At 37.0% G+C, this 16,460-nt stretch overlaps 1 protein-coding gene across 2 annotated transcripts; it reads left to right on the plus strand.

The window, feature by feature from the left end:
• Positions 1-340: 340 nt before the first annotated feature.
• LOC140166242 (alcohol dehydrogenase [acceptor]-like) lies at positions 341-15,541 on the plus strand. Of its 2 annotated transcripts, XM_072189644.1 has the most exons (13): positions 341-414; positions 3,410-3,555; positions 4,151-4,254; positions 6,754-6,879; positions 8,186-8,302; positions 8,855-8,947; positions 9,214-9,324; positions 9,987-10,043; positions 11,697-11,794; positions 11,962-12,154; positions 12,372-12,424; positions 12,619-12,786; positions 13,090-15,541. In XM_072189644.1, the coding sequence occupies exons 3-13, from the start codon at positions 4,198-4,200 to the stop codon at positions 13,217-13,219; spliced, it is 1,203 nt and encodes a 400-aa protein (XP_072045745.1). In that variant the 5' UTR covers positions 341-414; positions 3,410-3,555; positions 4,151-4,197; the 3' UTR covers positions 13,220-15,541. The 2 variants fall into 2 exon arrangements, with proteins under 2 accessions (XP_072045745.1, XP_072045746.1); XM_072189645.1 differs by lacking the exons at positions 341-414; positions 3,410-3,555; positions 4,151-4,254 and adding an exon at positions 6,434-6,485.
• Positions 15,542-16,460: the final 919 nt, after the last annotated feature.

Below are 16,460 nucleotides of genomic sequence, written 5' to 3' on the forward strand. Positions count from 1 at the left end.
ACATGTTACAAAACTATATTTTCTAGAACTTTAGAAGAGTACTTTTAATATTGGCCGGTTATTTTTCACACAGCGACGTTAACTAGGCATATCCCCATACTTTTAACGTAGGCTATTTGTAGAGGTCACGCGTCAATGGGAAAGAGCACTGTGTATTGTGTATAGGAAAACGGACAGTAACTGCAGTATGCATTGAACATGGCTAACGTACTCTGTGTAGACACTTGCGTTTATGACTATGTAGTAATAGGCGCAGGCAGCGCGGGATGTGTGGTCGCTGCCAGGTTGTCAGAAGATCTAAATTGTACAGTGGTTCTCTTAGAGGCAGGTCCGTCGGATGAGAGGTATCCTGCTATCGACGTACCAGCTCAGACAGGCAGTTTGCAGAAAACAGAGATTGACTGGAGCTTTAAGGTAACACAGTACAAAAATAGAGTGTAATAGTAATTATTATTTCAGTAGAAATGAATTATGCACGTCAAGAATTCGAGTAGGCACTAGACACAAAATTATACAAACTATCTTTGATTCCCACAAAGGAATAAAAATATAAATATCGGAAAAAAGTGGTAATTTAAAAAATTTACGCTTAAAAAAATAAAATTGCCAATGCAAAAAAATCTGATTACCTTTACCTGCAACCTTTGCCCTGTCCTTCGTGCTTCATTGATCACGATTTGATACTGGTTGTTAATATTCAGCTAATAATTGTATTGTTACGCTCCCTGCTACACCGCACCGCAGAAGTATTCTTTGAATATAATAAAACAACGCTAATTTAAAGCTGCTAAGGAAGCCTGATTATATTTTAGAAACTAGAGCGATTACCGCACCATAGCTGAACCATGGACTTTTGGCAGTATTTTGTGGCAGATATTGGCAGGGGTATACCTTCGTGGGATTGCGAGATATAAACATGACCCAAAATAGGAATATTGACCCGTGTCTTATGATGATTGTAACCCCCCTCCCCCGGTGAAATTATTTGGATTATGTTCTTACTTGTTCCTCTTTCATTTAACACCACTGGGGGCGCAAGCCGATTCAGTCCCAAACAGCGAAGTAAAATCGATACTTCACATTTGTCAGGGATGCTGTAGAGCGCACTTAGGATGCAGAAAACACAAAATCCCAAAATATGGTACGTTTCTGTCGTTTATTGTCATTAGCTACCTGATGGCGTATATTAATTCGAGTTATTATAACTTCCAACCTTAAGGGTAGACGAGGTATTGTTGGTCGAAGCAACCAAAAATAAAAATCGAATTTGATTATCTAGATCAATATATTATTGAAAATTAATACCTTGATGTTTTGCAAAAGTTCATTCTACAAATCGTATATTTTGCAAACTTGCTTAATTTATTGTTGTTAATGAGTTATGTACGTTTTACAAAAGTGTTGTTGTTTCAGCCCTCTTTACAACGTAACTCAAGAACCGCAGCACCTATAAAAGCATATCTGTGATATTATAATTCTACACGCTCGCTATGAATTGAGCAATGCAGTTTTTGCCAAAGCGCACTACCATTCATAAGATGCTGTGAACTACCAAATCACAACAGTTTAAAATAATTAATAACCTTAAGGTGAGCAACTATTTTAAACTGTTGCAATTTGGTAGCTCACAGCATATTGCGCATATGGTAGTGAGCTTTGGCAGAATTTCCATTGACCATTTCATAACAAGTGTTCAGAAGAATTCAAATATTATATAATTATGTTGTAAAAAGGGCTGAAACAACATACATAACTCATTGAAAACAATAAATCAAGCTAGTTTTCAAAGTATATGATTTTTATCAGAGTGTAATAATATATTGATTTTGATAATGAAAATTGATATTTTGGCTTCTTCGACCAACAATATATCGTGTACCTTAAGATGACAACTCATGAAGCAAACAAACTCTTTTTATATCTCTATATCAAGACCGTTCCTCAGAAACATACCGGACAAGCTTTTGCAGAAGAACAATTTACATGGCCTAGCGGAAAGGTAAATAACTTTGGCAAAAATGTTTAAGAAGTTAATATTATTAGTAATATACAGGGTGTCTCCGCCAAAATAAGAACCCTCATTGCGCACTCTATTTCTCCTATTTTAGAAAAGCTTGAGTAAATATATTTTGGTATTTAAAGACACTTGTACTCGTCAGCTTTGACCGAAATTTTTTTTTCAATCGGCTCGCAACTTTTGAAGACATGCTCTTTTAAAGAAATGTACCCGTTTTTCAGTCTGTCCATGGGGGAGGTTTACAATCTTGGAAATAAGTACTTGGAACGCTTGGCACACTCTGCCGTAAATTCCGTGCAGAATTTCTAATGATCATGGAAATGACGTATTTTGTGCTTGGGATCAAACATGACATCTATAACAATGATTTACCCTTCCCCCTCCCCATCAATCAATATTGGACACACTGGGAAACCGCCGAAGACATTGACATTTCTCAACATTGCATGGGGGAAAGGGGATGACAGTTTTCCGTTATTTACATGCAAGCATTCCAAGACTTCTTCCAAAATTGTAGTTCAAAGATAGAAAAGTACTATGCACGAAAATCAATGATTCTTCAATGATAAATAAAATAAAATAACAACTTTATTTAGGGAACGGACGTTACAGGTGGGCGTATGGGCTATGGATTTTCTTAAATGTAATTATTTGTGAACTAAATGGATGTGGGATGGGACTTCTTTTGCTATGCTTGCAATTACTTATTTTTTCTTGATTATTTATGTCTTTATGCCTTTTTGTTTTTATTATGTTTCTTACTCCGTCTTACTATCACAACATATTAAGTCATATCTCTTTTTCTATGGACAAGATCAATTGGTATACTAAGAATTTCGTACATAGTGGGATATTACAGGAAAGTAGCAATTAAAAGTAATCATCGATTGACCCATTTATAACATCCCCTATTTTAAAATCTGATCGACCCACCCTTACAAATCTTATTCTGTTAAATATATATACAAATCAAATGACGTTTATCACACTAGTTCCGAAGCCTTATGTTATTATTTTTCCATGTCATTAACCGTATGTTTCATTTTAATCTTTGATGTGCCCAAACCTCATCCGTGGACAGAGTGAAAAACGGGTAATTGCTTTTTAAAGAACATATCTTCAAAAGTTGTGAGCCGATTGAAATAATTGTTTTGGTTTATCAAAGCTAACAATTAAATGTTTCCTCTTCACTACTGATAAAGATAAAATGGTGAATTCGCATAGTAAAAATATTTGTTTAGTTTGCCTAATTTGCCTGTTTTTGCTTTGTTGTGCTTTGTCTTGTAAGTCAATCACCAAGCTACCATAACTATATATATACAAGTTTTAAAAGTAGTAAGTCTTGTGGAAATTATTTTAAAACCAAGTTACTTTTTGTGTGAATTTCGCCAGGTCCTGGGTGGTAGTAGCTGTCTCAACTACATGGCGTATGTTCGTGGACATTATGCTGACTATGACTCGTGGGATAAGCTAGGATGTGATGGGTGGGGTTGGAAAGATGTACTGCCTTACTTCATCAAAAGTGAAAATAACATTGGGTAAGTGTTTTTTTTTTTTCATTTTGAGGAATTCCTACAAAAAACGAAGTTTTTAACTCAAGTTTTAGTGACGTTTCACCACTACACTAGTGGCTTCATCAGACTGGCAAATCATCACATCTTACTGTTTCCTATTATGGGTAACAGGAAGCATCGTAGAGGGCGTAATGAGTCGGTCAAAGATGTTGTTGAGTGCGTAGGCCCCCTTTTCCTTGTTTGAGTGTCATGTCCTTTTCTGCGGATCGAAATGGTTTCTTTGAGCCACCTGGTAGTGTTATCAGCAATCACCGCAAGGGATCTCGTAAATGGACTCCGCTTTTTGTTGAGGGAGAAGTTTGTCCTTAGGGTGGACAAGCATACTGCGAATGGTGCGATGTGGCTTCATGGCAGTAGAGAGCCCATGTTTTTTGAACACACAGCCTGGAACACACAGAACACTCAGAAACGCCCTCTATGTAAGGGACCACGGCCATGCCTTTGTTCTTAGTCTAACAGGTAATCAATCAATCAATCAAACAATCAATCAATCAATCAATCCATCAATCAATTAATTAATCAATCAATTTTATCTTCAACTCATATTTTATTCAAACAGTAAGGAGCACATTGATCCCAAGACTCATGGTGTAAGAGGACCTTTGAATGTCTCTAGTCATCCCAGTTACAGGACCAGATTTTCAAGAGAAATCATCAAAGCAGGTATATTGACACTTGGGCTATGGAACAAACCTGTTCTTGGGCGGACCCCGGGGGGGGGGCACTTCCATGACAGATATGCATCATGTGCCTCGGGAATGACCCCCTTTGTCAAACCGGCTTGTACCCAATGACCCCCCTTTTTTGTGTTATGGTCCTACCTATTACCCAATGACCCCCTTTAAAAAAATTCATGTACTCAATGACCCCCTTTTTCTATTTCCTTCTATACCCAATGACCCCCCTTTAATTCCCAAATTTAGGTGGTATTTGTGTTCTCCTCCAGAAATAATGAGATTTTTCACATTTCCAAGGTGGCCAAGTTGTTTTTACGCAGTTTGGCACTTATTTATGTGTACTTAATGATACTCTTTTGGCAATCCTGTACTCAATGACTCCCATTTTACTTGTTGTTACCCCAATGACCATCCTTTTTTCAAAGTTTCATACCGAATGACCCCATTTTAATTCAGGTTGTGTACTGAATGACCCCATATTTTTGTAATTGTACATTTGACCTGAATGCCCCCTACTTTTAACAGGCCGAGGCACATCCCTGCCATTTCAGATAGGAGTGCCCCCCCAGGGGGCGGACGCACCTGCCAAGTATGGTCGGTCAGGATTTTATCTTTTGTTGTTTCTTTGTTCTTTTGGTAAACATATTTTTAAAATGTTCTGATTTAAATTGCATACAGTTAAAAAATATACAAAATCCCCAAAACGCAAAAGCTGGCAATATTTTCGAAAAATTTATATTTTCTATACAAGTATATTTTAGTATAAATATTTTAGTTATAAAAAAATAAAAAACAATGGTGTCATTTTTAAGCTTATTTTTGACAATTTTGCCATGGAGAACGACTGGTAATGTAGATTACATAGCATTAAAAATCAACCCAATACATGGACCCTCCCAGTCTGTAAGCAATTTGACTTCCAGTTCCCACAAAATGCTGGGAGTTCACTTTTACGGATTTGGAGTCACGCAATCTTTCTATATGCCACGTCCATGTTTTTACTACATTAACGTTTGTGTAAGCGACTAAACAACGATATTGTATCCGACCAATCAACGCAGCTTGGCAGCGCGGGGATATTTGAAAAGGCTTCCCTAGCTAAATAATGTGCAAACATTTGCAAACCGCACGCGATAATATACGCAATATGGACAATAGGCCTAAGTCCGAGTCGAGTGGTTGCCTTTTATTATTGCGCGTACCATGGGTCTATCAGACGCGTGCCACTTGAGCTCAATACCTCTCATCAGTTGTTGACAAGTGTCCCATGCGATCTTGCGTCACATCCCGCGGCATAGCTTTGTGCTACCATATTTGAATTGAAACTGGGGCGGGACTTTCGTAATTGACATCGGAATCACCGTGCTTCGTTGAACGAATATTTGGAAGTGAGATCTCTAACAGATTGGACCAGTCTCGGAATCAGCGCTCAATGGACTTTCGCGTTCACTTATAATACGAGTATATTTCTATATTGCTGCATGGTTGACTGTGGTGGGTGTAATTAGTGGCGTCGATTTGTGGATGAAGACGAATGGGTTTTTGGCATTGAACAAAATAAGGGGGGGTGGGTAGAGGACTTTGGCATTTTTTTTCATAGGGCATTATGTAATTATTTATTGTTACATTATCCAGAGATGGAACCGAACCGAGACTGGGGGCCAGTCTAAGTCCAATAGGCTATTCCGTTGAAATCCATATTGCAAGACACGACTTAAATCTCCCACACAGGGTGTATAGATATTAAGTGGAGTCACCCATTCAGGTAACCCCATTCAAAACACACACACCCTGTGTGGAAGATGAAGATTATGTCTTATAATTATAGAGGGTGTGGATTTATATAGCCCAATATGTCATTCATACTTCAAGGATTGTGTGTTGTTGCTTTTTCAGGTGTAGAACTTGGCTACAGGCCCGTACGCAGGATTTCATTTGGGGGGTGCTGATTTTGAAAAAGTGGACCTTTTTCCAAGGGGGGGGGGCGATTTTGTGTAAAGTGGACCAAATTTGGACCTTTTTTGTCCAAAAAAAGCGTAAAAAACCCCATTTTTTTGGCTCGCTACGCTCGCAAATTCTAAAATTTTGGGACTTTTTGTACACTTTTCCAGATTTGGGGGGTGCTCCGCACCCCCCCTGCGTACGGGCCTGCTTGGCTATCAGGAAGTGGATATAAACAGTGGCAATAATGTAGGTGATAACAAGCTATTCTAAAAAGTAAATACACATACCCAAAATTTACTTTCTGGAAAAGTTCAATTAAAAGCAAATATTACCAAAAACACATTGAGAGTGACAAAAGGCAATCTCCGTGTAAATTTATATCTTTGTCCTGTCAATTTTCACTGCTTATTTTGGTTTGTTCTGAGGGATGCTCATCGTATAGTTCTGTAGCATGGTGTAGAGTATCATACCTAGCGTCCAATTTTCGGGATTGACACAAATGTAGCTCTAGATGTGGTTAATTCGTAACTTTTTATTGTAGCTTGGATTTGGTGATTGTCCTGCAACCATTGGTGACGGTCGCAGAAGCAGTACTGCTAAAGCATTTCTACACCCAGCAATGACACGGGACAACCTGCACGTTATTACCAATGCATATGTCAACAAGGTACAGAAAATCTCCAATCCCTGTAAGGCGACAAAAAAACCTGTTCTACGGGCGGGCAGACCTTTCAAGTTCAAGTAGTGAAATGACTCTAAAATCACAAAACTCTGTAAACAACATTGCTTGTATTTTGTTCTCTCGTTTCGCTGGGTGTCCTTCAGTCAAAAGAGCTAATTTTACATGCATTCAGCAATTTATTATTTATTTATTTATTTATTTATTTATTTATTTATTTATTTATTTATTTATTTATTTATTTATTTATTTATTTATTTATTTATTTATTTATTATTATTCTGTGTCATGGTTTAAATCCCAACTTTTACACATAGAAGGAAAGCAATAAATTGATTTTCAATGTAATATTATAGATTTCATCTCGATCGCATGTATATATTAAGCAGAGCAGATCGAAATTGATCTCTTTTGTTTTTTATATTAAAAATGACTATTTTTCACTGGGATTTGGACCAATTATATGTACAAAGTATAGGCCTATATGGCGTAATATTATACATCGTTACCAGTGTCTATATGATACCAGTTATTCTATTATTATATAAAACAAACTATATAAACAAAATGTTGAAAATGCTATTGATTTTGGTTGTCACGTCTTTTAAGAATGCAAACAATTGATTATATGAATACAAAACCCACCCAAATCCATACGTTGGATAAATTGAGTTAAGCATGGGAAATTGTTGCTACACATAGACCTGTCATATGTATGAAAGAACAGCTCAAATTCATCCTCTGTGTCTATTGAGCATGTGCAAAATAGCATGTATGAGAGAACCACCCAATTCCATGATTTGAGTCTTGTAACACATTGATTGAAATCCAGTATGTATAAAAGTCCACTTGTAACACATTCATTGCTAGAGAGTGACTTTTGAAAAAAAAAATGGGTTTAATAAATGAAAGTGTGTGGTTTATATTACATGGCAGAATCAACATTATACATACCTGTGTGCTTTATTTTGTATTATCTTACTAGTGGTAATCTCATTCTAACATTGTTGTCTTTGTATATGATTCAAAAAAACCACCCAAGTCCAAAATTTAAAATGAACCCCATGAAGTCCCTGAAATGCTAATCGTCATACCTAATACAGGTTAATCTACTCATTTGCACATAAAACTTACCATATTGACCAGGTATATCTAATTGAAGGAAATAAAATGATGCACAGGTTTTTCTCTCAAAATCATTTGCCATGGACTTGGGTGGGTTTTGTATTCATGTATTCAATTATTATTTAGGTATGTCAGATTAAATTCCGTTGTTTTATATGGTCATAAATAGATCCTGATTGAAGACAAGAAAGCTGTCGGAGTGGAATATTCGTTAGGAGAGAAGCACGAGACTGTTCGTTGCACCAAGGAAGTCGCCTTATGCGGAGGAACGGTTAAATCACCTCAGGTTTATAGTTACTTGTCGTAATTGGTCAAACGGACGAATATCAGATTACTATAAACCGTACCTATATAAAAACCCGTAAACTATCGTACAGGATTCGCCCAGCGCTGGTAGCGATCCATGACCACGTCATCGTCTACAGTCAGTATAATACAACGGGATGGTTTATAGTTATATGGCTTTCGTCATTATGATTTCGATATATTACAGTATTGAATTCAGTATCAAATTACATATTCAAAATTGTGACATCTCGGGCGTTTTAACCGAATCTTTTTCCGTGCCAGTGGAACGACGAACCAGGCTTTAACTTTGAGAATTCCAGGCGTAAAACATCCTACGTCTAAGGAGGTTTAGAAAGCTGTCTCGGAATAATTCAATTTGAAAATGATGAACCTACTAATTGATCGCACAACTTAGTATAAACATATCACATTTTTGCCTGCATTGGGATAGCAGGACACATATTTTTGCCGTGTCTTTCTTAATATTAATTCATTGATCTTTGAAATTCCTTTTTATTTCTTATTAAACATAATGTCCAATATTTTGCAGATTCTGATGTTGTCAGGGATAGGACCTCGATCTCATCTAAAGTCTCTCGGCATAGAATGTATAGCAGATTTACCTGTTGGAAAGAATCTACAGGTAGGCATAGATGATATCAATTTGGTTTCACGATCATCATCAGCAGCACACACCATCACCATCATAATCACCATCATCATTAAATTATATAGAACCCGTTCGTACGTCCGAGACGGGACACTTTGCCTTCGGACATGCTATTATTTTCCTAACCACCATCTGGCAGTCCGGCACAAACACTATTACAACTCACCACCAACACAATATAATTATAGTTATTATTTTGCCTTATATTGTTTTGTTTCTTCTAATTATTTTGCTACTAGAATCACATGTCTTGCCAGCTGAAAGGACACACAAACGACGAGATTGACGTGCTGTCTGTCAATGATGCGATGGATCCCAAATACCAGGAGCAGTACGACTTGGATCAAACAGTAAACATCATATCTTATGTTGTTCTGATTTGCATATTTTACTTTGAATTAATAATAACGGATAGTAGATATTCGTAGACTTGTAATAAAATCAACTGTAAGCCAATAATATAACAGTAGGTTTGCAGTTTTAATATTTCGTCGTGAAGTAAAGCATAAACTGTAGGAGGGGCATTTTTATATTCTTTGAGTTTAATGCTGTGCGACAAATTATCATAGTCGTGATATGGATAAGCCGTTCACTCACATCAGATTTGCTGTAGTCTAGTTCAAGAGGGTCTCTTATATGAAATATGGGCCAGGGGATCTCCCCACTGGGCAGTCCCCAGCTATCAAAGACAACTCGCGATCAAGGGGATCGAGCGAAGAAGGATGATCTTCTCGATTGCCACTGTCAGTTTACCGTTCATAATTATGATGAACAATTTGTCAATATGATATGAAGGGACGCCGAAAGCGGACGGTTTATAGTTACCTGCTATTCATCATTATGTGGTAATCATGACAAATTTAAGTGGTTGTACATAATTAATCAATTACCTCGCCCTCTACAATTGGTTTAATACAAAGAGTTGGTATGAGAAAACTGGAACGTTGAAAAAAAAACTGTTGATGAAATCCCATTAGCAATAGTCATGTTATTGTCAATATTATTGTTGCAGGGACTACTTTCAAGCAACGTCATAGAGTCTGTCGCATTTATCCAAACTGGTTTAGAGGTAAGATACTATGGAAGATATATAACAATCCACCATACAAAGCCTTTGCAGCGGGGATTGGAATTCCAATTTCCTTTCTCACGAAGTAATGCCTAAGAAGAGTAAAATTGTACAATTGTGTTTGGGAGTGACTTTCTCTCCTTTATCCTTTTCCTTGCTACATTCAGCTGTATATTCTTCCATTTCTTGCTTTGTTTATCAAAGCTATCTAGGCCAGTGTGCATCTTATTAGCCGGTCCATGGTTTTCCCATGGATTAGCATGTGTCCCTCACGGACCAACCTGGGTAAACAAACAAACAAACAGACAAACAAACAAACAAGGAGTGTGAATTTCAAATGGGGAATGCCTAAATGTATTCCATATGGGTGTATGGATTTCAAGTGGAATTGCCCATAATTCTGGCCTGCCGAATGGATACTTCAATTTCCTAACCTATACGCACGGCGCGCCGTGAGTATAGCAGCGGTGGCTGTGCGGCCAAACATTTCAGAACAATGCAGCAATTAAGTAGTGTACATTTGGTATAATACTGTTTCGTCTACTACACTAGTCTATATACAATTGGTCTATTACGAGAAAGGCTAATTACCACTAATAATGCAGTCTATTGTTCATTTAGTCTAATATTGTTTGGTCCAATAACCAGTAAACCTATGCCTGCTAACCATTTAATCGCATAATCATTTGGTCCAATGTTTTAATAACCATTTAGTCTAATAACCGTTTGGTCTAATAACCGTTAGGTCCGATAATCGTATAATGCGTATGGTCTAATAGCCAGTTGATAGCCAGTTTGATATCATTTTGTCTATGTTCATATAATATATATTACGCGATTTCCGTGCACGTGATTGGTCAAGATCTAATCCCAAACAGCTGCTTAGCGTGGCGATCGCTGGATAAAGAAAGTAGGAAACCACATATTTAATAATGTATACCGGTACATCAGTTTTTATTTTGATGATCTGCGATCACCGACTGATCTTATTGCCCCCTTGGCATAAACAAATTAAACGACCATACACCCAGTACAATGAACCCCAAACCTAGTAATCCATACATAAACCATGTTTCGGTAGCAGCTTGTAGCCCATACCGCGGAATCATGGCATTTTGCCTATGGGGATCGACGCTAATTCAGGAACAAACTCCAAAATAGCGCAAATAGCGCGAGCTAGCGTACACAAAAGAAGCTTCACGCGTAAGATGAGCGATGTCACCAGGTCTGAACGCTGTAGCGGCGTCAGTTGAATTCGAGTGCGCTTAGAGGGCATAGGTATTGAAAATTCCAACCTGCGTATTTAATAATCCAAGTCGTAACCATTATCAGGTAGATATTAAAGTGTTATTATTCCTACCGCAGAATATTTTCAGAATGCTCTCCAACTTTCATCAACCAGAGTGAGACTGTGATGCGCATCATCTGGTCGTGACCTTTTTGACCGTAGACTTTCACAGTCTCGTAGACTTCTGGAAGTTTGTGCCCCGCCTTTATTGAGAGATGGCTGGTTAACTTTGATTTGCACTGCCTACTTTTGATTATTTCGCCTCGTTCAAGCCATCTGTATTAACCAGCATCGTCAGGTAGTAAAAGATTATTAGAACTAGGGAAAATGTTAATTCGTCTTTTCATCTTTGTTAATAAAACTAGAAAGACATCGAATGGCCAGATTTGCAGCTATTTACATTACCAATGTATTACACATCCGGTCCCGACGAACCTACCATTCTGGGTATCAAATCCAAGGAGTAAGTAATTAATCTATTTATTTTACAGGGCGAGTGACGTAATATATCGTCGTGATATCGTATATTGACGAATATCATCTAAAAACAGTCCACAACTGCACCCCTTTTTAAGACTACAGAGGGCGGTGTTACTGATTGTTGTTATTATAATTGTTGTTATACTTTAGTCTTTATCCAGTTTTTGGATATGACGATAATCAGACGGATGCAATGGCTCACAAAGGCTTTACTATGTTACCATTCATGTTGCACCCAAAAAGTGTGGTTGAGATTACATTAGCTAGCACGGACCCTAAGGAACCACCAATCATTGACCCGCATTACTTGGAAGATCCACACGACGTCAAAGTTCTCGCTGAGGTAAATATTTCCTTCCTTATATGTGAAGTGAATTATTTTGCAGTATTTTACTGTGTGCGGGGGGGGGAGACGGTGTCCCGGAGTGTGTAGGGATAAGGTGAGAGGTGGAAATATAAGGCGACATCCATTGCATGTTGCCATCTTGTAATTGTTAATGATGTTTTTCTCCTTGGACCCAAGTTAGCGTATTTTACACTGTTAACATTTAATATTCCAGGGATTACGCTTTTCAAAACGCTTAGCAGAAACTGGCGCAATGAAGGCGATTGGGTAAGTTCCTTTTGAATTAAATTTTATTAAAACAAAGTCTTCTCTTTTCTGTGTTTTCCCTTTCTTTCTTTCTTTCTTTCTTTATTTTTCTTCCTTTATTCATTTTTCATTTCCTGTTTCTCTTCTTTCTCTCCGGTTTCCTTCTATTGTAATACCTTCTTTTATCTATTTCTGATTATTTTCATCTTTTTCAGGGCACAAACTATAGATATCATGATGCCAGGCGCATCAGGGGACGCATATTCCGATGAAAATTTGGAGAAGTACATACGTCACATCGCCACCACCGCCTACCACCAAGTTGGAACATGTAAAATGGGTTCAAACGATGACGTAACTGCGGTGGTTGATCCTAAAATGAGGTTAGTTATTGTTAATATTATTATTTACATGGGCAGTAGTATTTCTTACTATTACTGCTCTCAAATAAAAATTAGTCACAAATTTGAAAAACTGGGTTGCCTGCAATTCAAGAGAATTCATTGGTTACATGAATCGCTATATGCATTATGCCAAATTAATAACGGTTTTTTTAAGATATGGGCAAAGGGACCGGCGCACATTTTGAACGATGTTTTTTTAAGTTATATATTTTTTTTCTTTTTAAATTTATCTTTATTATTATTATCTTTATTATTATTATTATTTTATTTCTGCCTTCACAGAGTCCGTGGTATCAAAGGCCTTCGCGTTATCGACGCATCTATCATGCCACATCTCACATCAGGGAACACCAATGCACCCTGCATCATGATAGGCGAAAGGGGCGCAGACTTTATCAAATCTTCACGCTAATTACTTACAAAAACACTATCGATGATATCCGCAAAAGTATTAATATACTTGTAACTGTAGCTTAAAAAGAGGAAAAGTGTAACATTTAGCATACGGGTGTTTTTTCATTTACAAAACAGGCGTAAACGGCAGCACAGAGTTTTTTCGTTATAATGTTGCTTTCATTGCTTTTATTTTGCTGATGCCGAGTTTTCAGCAGTGATAGCTGAGTCATTGAAATTAAATGTGTCAAGATTGTCCATTCTAAGTATCCCGTTTCCTTATTATCGTGAAACAAATATCAAAGATGATGCATTTCCATACCTACAATATTTGAGGATAATGGCACTACAAAACCTTTTTCCTTTTAAACTACCCAAATATGCCTTTCGAGGTTTATCACACCTCAAGTCATTGGACCTCAGTTACACTGGTCTAACTGAATTTCCTCATGAAGCCCTGGCAGTGCTTGCAGACACCCTATTACACTTGGATTTGAGCAACAATAACATACTGACTATTGGTCTTGAGTGGCACTATGTCGGTTTCATATCGAAATCCCAGGCTATCTGAGGTAGGCCTAATCCTATTTCTGAAACACACATTGGACCATTTGGCAATCTAACTTGAATAATACAAAATTAATCGGTGTGTGGTGGATTTTCTTTGACACTAATAGGCCTATTGTGCCCTTCATATTCATCAGTATTTCAGAAGCTGATAAAATCACTGAAATAAGGACAGAATGGTACTCCATTATGTAGTTCATTTCCTGCACATGAGAACATTAGCTTCAGTAAAATTGGATTCATTTAATTCAAATAAAAATCCATTTATATGGTGTAAATGCTCACATCATGAGTCACTTGTCATAGCTCAGAAGGAAACATATTTGACATAAGGAAGAAATTGAAAGAGTTTTTCTTAGCTTGAAACGCTGACATTAAATAACTGCGAATTGTCATCAATTGGCAAATTCTTCTTGGCACTACTACCAGTCTACAGAAGTAAGACATGAGTAGCAATAATATTGAAGATATTAGAGGAAATGATTTTTCTTCACTGGTAAACCTCAAATACCTGGATCTCAGTCATAATGGAATAGTAAGCTTGCCAGAAAACTGATCAATGTCATCACATGACACATTTTACTTATCTTAATTTGGCTGGAAACTAACGTACAAACTTGGATTCTTTGATGAACCACTTGAAGCATATTGAATTTGGAGACATCCAATTTGCTTCTACCTGTGATATAATACCCCTGCAACATTGGATAATGACTAATACAAAACATTCATAAATCCACAACCTCATACTAGTGTAAATGTCCTGCAATCAGAGTGAGTCTTGGTTTTACCGAATTTAGTTTAGGTTGCAGTCTACATCTTGAAAAAATATATTGCCATAAGCTTGTCAGGTTTACTTGTTATTTGCGTAATAGTTTCTGTTGCTCGTCGTTGGCGCCTACATTACAAATACTGGACTTTGTACTGTCAAAGAAGATATCTTTGATATAGGCCCTATAGGTAACGATGATGATGTTAGCTGATGTTGATATCAATAGCGATGATGAGGAAGATGTTGATGCCCCATATGAAACACCAATCATGCGACGTCGATACTATGCTAATGTTGCCTACCACAAAGATAACGAAGCATGGATAAATGATCAACTCATTGCAAACATTGGAGATGGACCAAAACGGTTTCGACTTTGTCTTATCATAGTGCAGTTATGTCCACGGAAAATTCACCGACAGACAATGTTGATGTACTCATTCTTGTACAGATTGGAGACATTCTTGATTGCAAAAAGACATTGTTGCTTCGTCACTTATTATGTTATAAGGATGTGTTGGAAGTGGCCTGAAGATCTGGTTGGACAATATTTATTCTGGAAGATGAAAAATACGCAAACCTGCCTTTTTGAGGAAACACCCATACCACATGAAGTGGTTTCGGCTTTGCCTTAAAGAAAGGGTTGACATTCCAGAAGGACATTATATTCTCAATGCCATATGTCATGGCATTCAGCAAAGTCGCAATACTATTGTAGTGTAATCTGAGAATTTCATGGATGACGGATGTTGTCATTATTGGCTACATTTTGCACGAATGCGAATGGTAACAAACAATATTGGTGTACTCATTCTTGTACTGATTGCAAAAAAAGACATCGTCAGTCATTATGTTACAAAGAAGTGTTGAAGTGGCTTGAAGATCTGGTTGGACAAGATTTATTCTGGAAACTGCTGAATATGAAAATACGCAAACCTGTTCGAGTCGATTTGACAAGGATCGCAACAACAAGAAAATAAGGTTTGTCTCTGGTCTCACGGGAAGTTGCATTGCACTGATTTTTCAATTTTTTTCAGATTTTTGTTAATTTTGCTGGGTAATTTCTTTAAAAAAGCCACACAAAAAAAGAAGAAAAAAAAAAAAAAAAAATCGGGAGCCAAGATTTCTGCATGGAATAGCCCATTTGGATTAACTCGCACAAAGCATTCTGTTATAAAGACTTTTACAAAGACATACTAATATCATACTTTAACTTTATTAATCCAGATAATCTGTATTAATAAAAGACCATGTTATCAAAAGCAGTTTTCTAACAGTGGTATAAAATTAGTAATTTATTCTATACCGATGGAAATATCATCCCTTTTGATGTTTTGGTGTCAGACAAGTCTTTTACGCAGTAGGAAAACTTGGTTGATTCAGTTCCACTTTCGTGAAAACGAATTTTAAAGCAGGGTTTTGAAAGTGTAATCCGAAAGGCTTTACATTAGTGAATGATGGTAATAAAACTCCTATACGCGGCATGACATTTTTGCCTCAAAGGATTCAGAAATCCCCAACATCTCAGAGAAAATATATTAATGAATTAAATGTCAATGATGATGAGTGGAGAGATACATATTTCATGCCCTTAAAGTCTCCATACGATGTGAGAACAAGAATATTTCAGTATAAAATTAATTTAAACTGTTTGATGATACAGATTAGATTGTATAAAATGAATATTGTTGAAAGTGAAACCTGTTCACATTGTAAATAAGTTCCTGAGACATATAGGTATCTTTTTGGGAGATTATAAGCATGTTGTGAAGTGTAGTAAGTCTAGTCAGGGAACCTCCCCAGCAAACACAAAACGTTTTCGACATCATTCGCAAAAGGTTATAAAAAGATGGTCAGAAAACGTTTAAATGTCGGGTTATATAAAGGGTATAATACGTTTTCATAACATTAAAATACATTT

The sequence above is a fragment of the Amphiura filiformis genome, chromosome 12 (genome assembly GCF_039555335.1).
Source record: "Amphiura filiformis chromosome 12, Afil_fr2py, whole genome shotgun sequence".
Lineage (NCBI taxonomy): Eukaryota > Metazoa > Echinodermata > Ophiuroidea > Amphilepidida > Amphiuridae > Amphiura > Amphiura filiformis.

Coding starts and splice junctions, on each gene's coding strand:
- LOC140166242 (XM_072189644.1), top strand. CDS start 4,198: ATGTCTCTAGTCATCCCAGTTACAGGACCAGATTTTCAAGAGAAATCA. Junction 12,425..12,618: donor GGCGCAATGAAGGCGATTGG/GTAAGTTCCTTT, acceptor CATCTTTTTCAG/GGCACAAACTATAGATATCA. Junction 12,787..13,089: donor GTGGTTGATCCTAAAATGAG/GTTAGTTATTGT, acceptor CTGCCTTCACAG/AGTCCGTGGTATCAAAGGCC.